Raw genomic sequence first — 11,376 nt, 5'->3', positions numbered from 1 at the left:
GAAGTTGCCGATAAAACCTCGCCCACCTCTTTCAGTGTCATACTCACTTTGATTGTCTTGCATCACAATGAGGAGAAACAAAACCTTACAAGACCCCTATTTGATTATGTGGAATCAATATTTAAAGCTATTCTATGATTGCAATGAGTTGTTCTTAAACAATCATTGCAAACCAAAAGTTAGAATATCCCTCAAATGAAAATTTAGCATTTCCTTGAAATTACAAAGCCCTGCAATCCACCATCAAACAAAGAGCTATCCTACCAACCTACAAGAATCACATGTCCAACCACAAACTCAGGCTAACTGTGTGATGATAAATGCCAAACCCAAAACTCATCCACTAAATCTTTGCAAAGATAAAGTGAAAATCTTTTCCAGATCCCAAGTTACAATACAATCACAATGTGAAGACGGCAACATAACTCTAGGTGAAATGTTCATACAAAAGAAAGCACACCCCACAGCTTGATTCCAAGAGCCATACTTGCCACTCTTTGTTCAAGAGCTTTCATAGTAGCTATTTCAAACTAATTTGTTTGTAACAACCATCTTGCATCTGTAATTAGCGAACTCTTTTGTTGTGTATATATTGAGGCAAATCCAAACCCCATCTGTCAGTTCCTTACACCTTTAGTGCTTTCCCTGAGAAGGTGCCTTCCTCTGTAGCCGTCCCTCCACGAAAACTTTTGTCCTCTTCAATATATCAATGTCAAGGATATTGTTGACACCGTCCACACTTGTTTTTTCACCCATCATCGATCAGCCATCGATAACAAAGTCATCATCACACTCCCCTTCTCTGCGATCTTTTATTTCCCGCCTCTCGATGCGCCTTTGCCACCTGAATCAGAGCTTTTTCTGCTATCATTGATGTCATCTAGATCATCAAAATCACTGTCAAACTCTTCATGCTCCTCTTCATCCTCTTCATTGATGAAGTCATTGACGAATCTCGCAATCTTCTTATTCCTGAACTGTTTGTGTCTCTTGCCTGTGCTTGCCGCCTCCTTTACTTTGGCAACCTTCTTACCATCACAATGAGAAGATTCTCTCTCTACATAATCTCCAAGGTCATCATCTGTGCTTGCCGCCTCCTTTACTTTGGCAGCATGCTTCTTGCCACCAAAATGAGAAGATTGCCTCCCTTCAAACTCATCATCTGTAACATCATAACCCGACTCTACATTTTCATCATCATCATTATCTGCAAGGTTATCCAGCTCTGCATCATTATGATCATCCCACTCATCACTGTCTGAGGAATCCAAGCCCTTTTCCTGCACATCAACTGCATGTCTCTTTTGGCTGTTCTTGAAGAGTTGCTGCTCTGCTGTTACTAGTTCTTTGGCAACACGACGATCTGTCCTACCACCACGCTGTGCCAACTCTTCTGATGTCCAACATATTGGCTTGATCATCTTCTTTTTTTCAAGGTGAATGTCCTCAGCCTTCTTGTAATCAAATTCATCATCATCTGTGTAATCAGATACCAACAAATTATCAGCTGCATAGCAATATCCAAAAATTATAAAACCAAGCTGGAGATGAAAGAAAAATCCATACAAGCATTGAAACACAACTCTCTCTCTCTCTCTCTCTCTCTCTCTCTCTATCTATCTATCTATATATATATATATATATATATATATATATATATATATATATATATATATATATATATATATATATATATATATATATATATATATATAAGCACAGTTGCATGCTGGAAGACAGCAACCAAAGTTCAAACACTCCTTTCTTACCATGGATTGGTTAATGTAGGGTGAGGGCCAGATGACATCCACAGGACCCTCAGTCAGAGTTTGGATTGAGGCCCAATCACAGGGGACTTGTCTTGAGACATCCTTGAGACTAGCACCTTTCCGTAGAGCCAGGATGCATGGAGCCACATCTATGACCCAAGTGAGGTCACTAAAAGTTCACAGGAGATGGCAACCATGTTAGCCATTGTCCCAATGTCCTCCAGGAAGTTCAGGTCTACACATGGGCACGTTTCCCCATATATAAAGCCCAATTGCATGCTGGAAGACAGCAAGCAAAGTTCAAACACTCCTTTCTTAACATGGATTGGTTAATGTAAGGTGAGGGCCAGATTACACTAACCCACAGGAACCTCAGTCAGAGTTTGGATTGAGGCCCGACCACACAGGACTTGTTTTGAGACGTCTTTGAGACTTGCAGCTTTCCATAGATCCTGGATGCATGGAGCCACATCTATGACCCAAATGAGGTCACTAAAAGTTCACAGGAGACAGCAACCACGCACTCAGCCGGTGCAGATGAGCATTTCTGATATGTTCTATAGGAACATTAAGGGTTCACCCTCTAGGCTCTTGAAAGATGAGATTCTTCCTTGGCTTTTGATCCTTCCATCAGTAGAAAAAGAGGTCATCCACTTACAACCCTCCGGAAAAGTATAAACACTAGGATTGAGAGAGAGCGCGGAGGGGGGTGGGGGGTGGGGGGGGGCGCGGGGGCGCGGGGGGGCGGGGTCCCTCCATGTCTGGCTACTCTCAAAGGGAGATTACCTCTGAGAGAGAGGAGGGAATGCCACAGTGCAGCCCTTTAATGCCAAAATGTACCGCTGTCACCTGGGTGAGAAAGGGACCAGGGCTCCAATGGTGTCGGAAGGCTGCACATTGTTGCTACATAATCTTTGAGTCACCCTGTAGACGTTCCTAGTGTTCCCACAGGTGTGGATGATATCTATCCAAATGAAGCGGATGGTCTCTGCCGTAGGGATGGCCTTGTTGCAGCATGACTGCCAAATGTGCCAGACTGCTATGATGTTGATGAGCTTCCACTGCAGATCAGTGAGAGTCAGTGGGAAGGGACTGTTGGGACTTCCATGCCATCTTTGTCAGCTTGTCTGCTCACCACCCAGATGGCATCATGCCCTCTGTTCAGTCTGTGGCCATACTAACAATAAAATCAATGGAAATACTTTCCCATTTCCTAGAAGGAATCTCTAGAGGACGTAATAACCCTATAGCCCTAAGGTGTTCAACCTTATTCACCTAACATTGATGACATTTAACCACATAGTCCTAACTTCCACCTTCATCTTAGGCCAGTAAACATCTGTTTTACCAAATCATAGGTCCGTTGTATCCCCCAAATGTGATGAAGTTTAGGGTTATGGTTTACAGCCCAAACGAACTATGGTGGGTGGAAAGTGTCCATGGTGTGTAGAAACAAAGAAAGAAAGAAAGTTATATTAATGTCTTCAAAAGACCCAAAGGGTCTATGAGACCAAAATGAGGTATACATAGTGTCCAAGTAATCTCACCATGGATGAAAAAAGAAAATGCAACAGTAAACTAGAACTGAAAACTGAAAGCTAAGATCTCAGACTCTCAGATTATAGAAGATGAAAAATCTAGATCCTACTATGCTAGGTATAGGGTAACATGAGTGATGGGATATAGGAGAGCTGAATAAAATAGTCAATCAACCCTGTATGAGACCGCTTGATGGGGGGCCAAGATCTCTTGAATCTAGGGTTGATGAACCAGGGGTGGCTGAGGTCGGACGAGACAAGGACGCCCAGCTCTCCGCACTGTGCGTGCCCACTCCCATGGACCTGCTGCAGTGAGGGGGCACTGTGGTATAGGCTCCCATATCCACTGTGGCGGACTTTGGTGCCTCCCTATCCACCCCTCTAGGTTGGAAAAAAACTAGTGATGATAAGTTGAGAGGAGTGTTGCGGGCGAGGATCTCTGAGTAGTGACTCTCTGTGTCAGTTGAGATCCAATAGGAACAGTCCAAGGCACCTCTGATCTAGGTATTCCATGATCTGAAATAAAGCTCCAAAGCCCTCTCTGAATATACAGTGAAATCTCCCTTTGATCTCATAGTAGACTCGACATTGGCAAACAAAGTGCTCCTCCGACTCAACCCTCGTCTAACAAAGTCTACATGTCTTGTCCTCTCTGGGTATCCGTTCAGCTTTGCCAGTCTCTATCCTTAGTCTATGGGATGATACCCTCAGCTGGCCAATGGCTATCCTCATAGCATGGGACATGAAGACATTGAGATGACTGGGTCTCTGTATGAAACCATCTGCTGTGAATCTCAGGAAATGATCTCTGTAGTACTGCATCTTGGTAGGCAATGGACCTACCGGTGTGATCCATGTGTTATGTGTGTGTAATGTATGTTTAGCACCAATAAATTGTATCGGATCACCCGGTTCGTGTCCTCATGTACAAGCCTAATGTATGGGGAACTTGAATCCTACTGAATGGGAGGAAGCCGGTCCATCTGTAGTCCATGTGCCTGAAACCAAGTGAGTACCTTGCCATACCAGGATGGATGCTCTCCTCTTGCTGCTATGTGTTGTGATGACTAGTGTGCAAGTCAAGGAAGTCGAAGTGGATCCATCTCCCTCACCCTCTGTATATAAGTGACTGTCTCAAATAGGGCCTCCATCAACATAGGAGGCGTAGCAAACTCTGCCTGGATGATCTGCTTGGGGACAGATGGTTTGCTGCATATCATCCGCGATAATATCATGATTTGAGGACGCTCTATGCGCTGTCAATTTTCCGGGGACAAATCTAGTGCCCAAAAGGGAGTTGCATACATAAGTGCTGGGGTGACTAGGGTGTCAAAAGGCCAACCCTTTGTCCTCGGCTCCTGAAAATGTGCCCAGAAACACTTACCTCTCCAATAGGGCTAAAGATACATATCCTCTAGTGAGTCTATCCTCTGCCGCTTGTCTCATAGAGAAGCATGGACTAGTGAAGGTAGCTCTGAGATAGACATATGAGTGCACCACCTCAACCCTGCTACCCATGTAAGTGATCTCTCTATACGGCCTACAACTGGGTAGGTGTGGAATATCATAACCTTGGTTTTCCCAAGGTTGACTGAGAACCCCCTCTGTGTGCAAAAATCTTGTAAAGCATCCATATGCTTCGGTAGCCCCTCAGAATCTGCAATGAGTACAATACCATCAGCACATAAAAAGATGGAAACTAGAATACCTCCCAGAGAAGCTCCTCTACGTCCCGCTCTGCCAATGAAGTCTGATATCTCATCTATGTAGAGTCCAAAAAGGGCCGAAGATAGTGGCATCCTTGTCTCACTCTGACGGTGCTAGAGACCTCAAAGAGTCCTCCTGAGCATCTCACCCTATCAATAACTCACTCATATAAGACAATGATAGTCTGATCATGTCAGATGGAACCCTAAGATGCTATAAGCGCTCTAGGAGACAAGCCCGAGGCATGGTATCAAAAGCTTTGCAGAAGTCCACAAAGCAGCAGTATAGTCGGCACAACCATCTACCTTCACCTGCTCGATGATAGCCTGAAGCATGAATATGTGATCCAAGTATAGATCCATAGAGCTTGGCCAAGATATGGCCGATCATGATGACTATGTACTTATTAGGATCCATGGGGTCTCCCACCTTATGGATAGAGAGAAAGATGGATAGAAAGAGAACAAAGCTCTATGATTTGCACGACTCAATGATTGATAGATTGATGTTATGTAAAGCTTCACCAAGTACAATGCTTTTATAGCCTTCACCAAGGACAATGCTTTTATAGCATTAGAGGCTCATTCGCATGACATCATTGCTCATGTCAAACAGGTATATATCTATATATTTATTCTAACTACTCTAAGAGTGGGTTCACACACTCTCACACACAAAAACACTCATAAAAGAGTGTTCACACATACACATGGACAAGACCTTGATCCAAACAAACACCCCTCAAGGGATTGTCTTATATTGTGTCAAGGATAAATCTAGGCACAATGGCTCTAGTTTTTCATTCAAGATATGGGTTCCCAAGAGTAGACACAAACAAGGATTAGGTTATACAAGCAACATAGAACTTGGACTAAAAAGCCCAGTCATCTTCACAAAAGTTGCCTTCCATTTTGGAAAGATCCTTTTCTTTAGCAACATTTACAGTGATCTTCTTGGAATAACAATTTTCTCAAGATGATTGTTCTTCCCACAAATACCACAGGGTTTGAGGCTAAAACAATCCTTTTCCAAATGATTGCCTTTACCACACAATCTTGCAATGGTAAAGGCAATCCCTTTACCATTGCAAGATTGTGTGGTAAAGGCAATCTTTGGCTTTCCCTTTCAAGTATTCCTTGAACTTTGTGGCAAAGCCTTGTTCAGTGACAACTTCAGTAGACCTTTGCTCCTCCTTTCTTTCTTCTTCCTACAAAGCACTAATGATTCCTTCCAAGATTGGATCACGTACATTCTTCAAGGTTGTGACCAGGTTGTCATTCTCTTCACGCATGCTTTTGAGAAGCACTACCATGGCATCATCATCAGTTACTGGAGATTTAACTACAGCAAGTTGAGTCATAAGACTGCTCATTTTGTTGATATGTGAACAAGAGATTCTCATGTTTTAATTGCACCTCAAAGAAAGTAATCTTCAAAGAAAGCTTAGAGTTTTTGGCACTAGCTCCCAAAAGTACATCAAGTTTAGCCCAAGCTTCAACAAGTGATTCAAGATCACAAATATGATGTAGATAGTCATCACCCAAGCCAAGAGCAATAATGACATATGCTCTTTCTTCTCTAAAAAGATCCTGGCTTGTTCTTACTTCTCCTTCATTAGTGGTAGAAGAAGAGGTTGTACCATTAGTATTTTTCACTAAACCCCATAAATTTTCTCATCAAATGAAACTTGATTTTTCATTTGCCAAGTATGAAAACCTTGCCCATTGAACATGTGAGAGGTCATGATGAATGAGAAGGTCTTACCACTTGGTTAATACCCAAGGGCAGTGTCTATCTCAGTTACAAGATGATTATCATAGATATTCATGTGAAATTTGACAAATTTCTTCATTTTTTACCAAAAAAAAATCCAAATTTTTAGATAACAAAGGCTTCAATTTGACCAATTTGTGCCCAATTTCTGAAAACCCCTAGATTTTTGTTAAAATAACAACATCAATTTGATAGATTTCATCTAACTTTGAAAATGTCCCAAATGATGAAGAACCCTAGAATAATGTTGATGTGCCACTGCATGTATGTAGTGTTGGAGAATACACAGGCAGAAGCATAAACTGAACAAGAGAGAGAGTAGAGAGAGCTTGTGGACAAGATCACCTTTTATAATAGCAATCAGCTTTACAATGGCAATAGCTAGCAAGAGATGTTGAACAATGTGCACGGGATTGGATGATGAAGTGAATAATGGGAAGCCTCCTTTTATAGTGTAGTGTGGGAGCTGGCCAATAGCTCCACGACTCCCTAAAAAAGGAGTAAATGAATAAAATACCCAAAAGGGGTAAAGCCCATAAATACACTAAGATGCACTAATTCTAACACCCCCTTTGCAGCTCATAGTGTGCAAGAGTTTGAAGAAGATAAGTTGATGAAGATGCGACCATGGACCCTCCAGCACCGCGAATACTAGAATCACCTCGGAGAGAGCACTCACCAACCTATTTCCTTGAAACAAAATGCCACCACGAACAGCAAGGAACTTTGCTTGGCTACGAATTCGCACACAAGTGTGCAGTGAACTCCAAGAATAGATGATGAGCTGCTCGACACACTGCACCCATAATCCTCAACAGTGGACGGAAAACACATCACGTCCCAAAAGCCTCGAACAATGAACTCGGAACAGATCCAGTTCGTAATCTCTGCTACAAAAAATATAACCATGTCCAGCCAGATGTCTAATGCTTGGAACTCCGAATCACAGTTCCCATGCACCAGTAAATGGAGTTGCAATCAGCCCCCTCTCCCGCCCACAAGCCTCCTCTGGTTGGAAGCACATGGGAGAGAAGTACACCATTTGGGTCCTCCTGAGCTGAGCTGGAAGCGTCCTAGGAGCCCTAGAAGTGTTAGTAGAGGAATCTGTATCACTGTCCTTTGTCTTGTCTTTGCTGTTTTTCTGAGATGAAGACTTGCCCTTGGCCTTGTCCTTCTTCTTGGACAAACAATCCTTGGACAGATGTCCTCTCTTCCCACAAGAGAAGCAGCGACTTCGACCTTTCTTTTGAACTGAAGTAAGTGCCTGATCGTAACAGTTAAGAGACAAATTTATCTTACCCTAAGAAATGAGGACGGACTCTTCCTCCAAGAGTAGAGAAATAAGATCATCAAAATCCAACTGAGTGGATGTGACCTGGCACCTCAAAGATCGAGAAATCACATCATAGTCTGGGGGAAGCTTGGTGAGGATAAGTGCAACCAACTGGGCAAAGGACAAAGCAGCACCCATTGCTAGTAACTGGCCATGGATAACCTTGGCCTTCATGAGGAACGACTGCATGCAACTGCCTGCAGGAAATAAAAAACCATAGAGTTGCCCTTGCAAGGTAACTGCCCTCATTGACGAATCTCAAGCAAAGAGATCCTCCAATTTAGACCATACCTGATGAGCACTGGTGACAGTTTGCACGGCCGGTGAGACCTCCTCTGTGATGGTCGAATCGCCATTCTCCCAGTCTTGTAATTCCGCAAGGAATTCATCCTCTTGATCTTGAGTCCACCTCCTAGAGTTCTGAGGATGCTCGGACTTCTTCTCATTGCCCTGAACATTATCCCAAAAACCTGTGTGGATTAACTAGATCTGCATTTACAGCTTCCAATGAGCATAGTTGGGTCCGTTCAACTTGTCATCCTTGTTCGTACACAAATCTCAGCACTCCAAAACTCCTCTCAAGTGCTTTCCAACGATCAGCCCCCTCTCAAATCTGAGAGAGAAAGAGGCTAGACAGCAACAAAACAGTCCTAGAACCACCGGGAACCTCCTATTGGAAGGGCAGGGACTTGTGGAGGAAGAAGAAGATGTAGAGCCACTTGTTTGGCAACACCACATGCAAGAAGCTTACCACCAACTAATACTGACGCAAAAAATGCAGCCAAAAAACTTCACAACCTGCCTCTGTAGAGCAAAACGCAGCCTTGAGGGCTGGCTGACAGCAAGAATATGGTGGCTGGACCAGAAAACGCAGCAAGGTACAGAAACGAAGGCACTATAGAAGACTGATCCGCAGCTAGGAGAAGTTATGGAAGCAAAACGCACAGCGCAGTTAAGGAAATCGGCGAGCAGATTGCAAAAATGATGGAGCAGCTTGAACCTAAGCGAGTGATACCATGTTGGAGAATGCACAAGCGGAAGCATAAACTGAACAAGAGAGAGAGCTTGTGGACAAGATCACCTTTTATAACAGCAATCAGCTTTACAATGGCAATAGCCAGCAAGAGATGTTGAACAATGTGCACGGGATTGGATGATGAAGTGAATAATGGGAGGCCTCCTTTTATAGTGCAGTGTGGGAGCTGGCCGACAGCTCCACGTCTCCCTAAAATAGGCGTAAATGAATAAAATACCCAAAATGGGTAAAGCCCATAAATACACTGAGATGCACTAATTGTAACATGTAGGTATATTCGATGTTGGATGTTGATGAAGTGACAACAAGTGTGCTATTGTGGTGGCCAATGGCACAAGAGAGTGCCATACCTTGTGCCACATTGTTGCTATTGCAGCTATTGTCAGTCTGTCTATGCTAGCTTGCCATATATCAGTTCTTCCTCACTGTTCATTGTCGTCGACCGATTTGTGTCAACAAGTAGGTGGTGGTAGTGTTGTTGGTCAATGTAGGCAGATAATACAGGCGGCGTTGGCAATACAGAGAAGTCTACAGAAGTGTGAACAACATCCGAATGACGATCAGGCACAGTAGGTACAATTGACTCTGATAGTGATGGGAGGTGACCAGCATCGAAGGCAGGCACAGCAAAGATGCAAAAACCCTAAACTTATAGAAACCCTAGCTCTTATACCAATTGATGAAGTTTAGGGTTAGGGTTTGCAGCCCAGACAAACTATGGTAGGTGGAAAATATCCATGGTGTGTAGAGAGAGAAAGAAAGAAGAAAGAAAGAAAGAAAGTTGTAATAACGTCTTCAAAAGGCCAAAATGACCTATGAGACCAAAAGGTTACATCATATCCATGACGTACATCATCCTGGTTACAAAATAGTAATAAAGAAAGATAACAGAAATCTAGAACTATAAAATCTGATCTAGGTACATGAGCAAAGAGCTCTCATATCACCCTAATACATCCCTCATGGGCCGCTGTGACATGGTGCTCAAGGTGGTAAAACTATGGTAGGTGGAAAATATCCATGGCGTGTAGAGAGAGAAAGAAAGAAAGAAAGTTGTAATAACGTCTTCAAAAGGCCAAAATGACCTATGAGACCAAAAGGTTACATCATATCCATGAGGTACATCATCCTAGTTACAAAATAGTAATAAAGAAAGATAACAGAAATCTAGAACTATAAAATCTGATCTAGGTACATAAGCAGAGAGCTCTCATATCACCCTAATACATCCCTCATGGTCCGCTGTGACATGGTGCTCAAGGTGGTAAAACTGAGTAATTGCGAGAAGGTCTTGCGATGATGGGAGATGATGGCCTGGACCCTCCTGTGGTGGCGTGGCCACGGGCGAGGGCCATGGGGTCTAGGGCATCGAGCTCTGCATAACTCAATGGCTCTCTCGAGTGTCACACCTCTCAGCCAAGCTCCAGCACTAGCCTGTGGTCCGGGTATGATGGGTGGATCGGCCCTCAGAGTGCTGGTATGAAAGAAGTCGGTGAGAGCTCTCTGTGTTGGTCCTCGAGCAAGTACAGCTGATCTGGATCTCACTAAGGACTCCCTGTGTCTACAGAGCTCTAGAAGAAAAAGTCACAGGCATCTCTAATATGGGAAGTCCATGATCTTGGAAAGTGGTCCGAACCCAGCTCGGAAGAGGCAATGGAACCTCCCCCGAATCTCATAGTATATAGGGCATCGGCATATGTAATGATCCTCTGTCTCGGGCTCTATGTGATAGAGCTAGCAAAAGATATTATCTAATGTGGAGTGCCCTCTCCTAAAGCCTGCCTGCCCCGGTGCTCTGAGTCTCTGCTCCTCGAAACATCTACTAAGTTCACGCTCCAAAATCGAACCATAAAGAGAGAAATGAAATGAAATGAAATGAAATGATATATTAACGTCTTCAAAAGGCCAAAATGACCTATGAGACCAAAAAGGTTACAACAATTGGTGGATTTGATACAATGTCTGTGTAAGAAAAGCTAAAACAACTAAACTATTAACTGAAACTGAAACAACTATGAGGAAAAGTAAGGCACTAGGAGCTCCTAAGGGATAACATCTGGGAAGGAAACTCCAGCAACAAAGGTAAGCATCATATACATCACTATCCAAAGATGTCTCTCATCGGTCGATGGCGGATATCCTCAATGTCCTCCATGGTGAGTACTCTGACTGGACGTCTCCCATGCTGTGCTAGTATGGTCCTAATCCTCTGTTGTAGTC

The 11,376-nt window shown here is 43.4% G+C and overlaps 1 protein-coding gene across 1 annotated transcript in view; it reads right to left on the bottom strand.

Moving 5' to 3' along the window:
* Positions 1–297: 297 nt before the first annotated feature.
* LOC147619986 (uncharacterized) overlaps positions 298–11,376 on the bottom strand; it is a 38,487-nt gene continuing 27,408 nt past the window's right edge. The window contains exon 5 of the mRNA XM_086772107.1: positions 298–1,477. Within this exon, the coding sequence (XP_086628233.1) occupies positions 813–1,477 (665 nt within the window). The 3' untranslated portion in view covers positions 298–812. The remainder of the gene's footprint in view (positions 1,478–11,376) is intronic.

Source organism: Cibotium barometz, chromosome 32 (assembly GCF_041138505.1).
Source record: "Cibotium barometz isolate CiBa-2024 chromosome 32, ASM4113850v1, whole genome shotgun sequence".
Taxonomy (NCBI): domain Eukaryota; kingdom Viridiplantae; phylum Streptophyta; class Polypodiopsida; order Cyatheales; family Cibotiaceae; genus Cibotium; species Cibotium barometz.
This window is presented reverse-complemented; position numbering and strand designations above follow the sequence as displayed.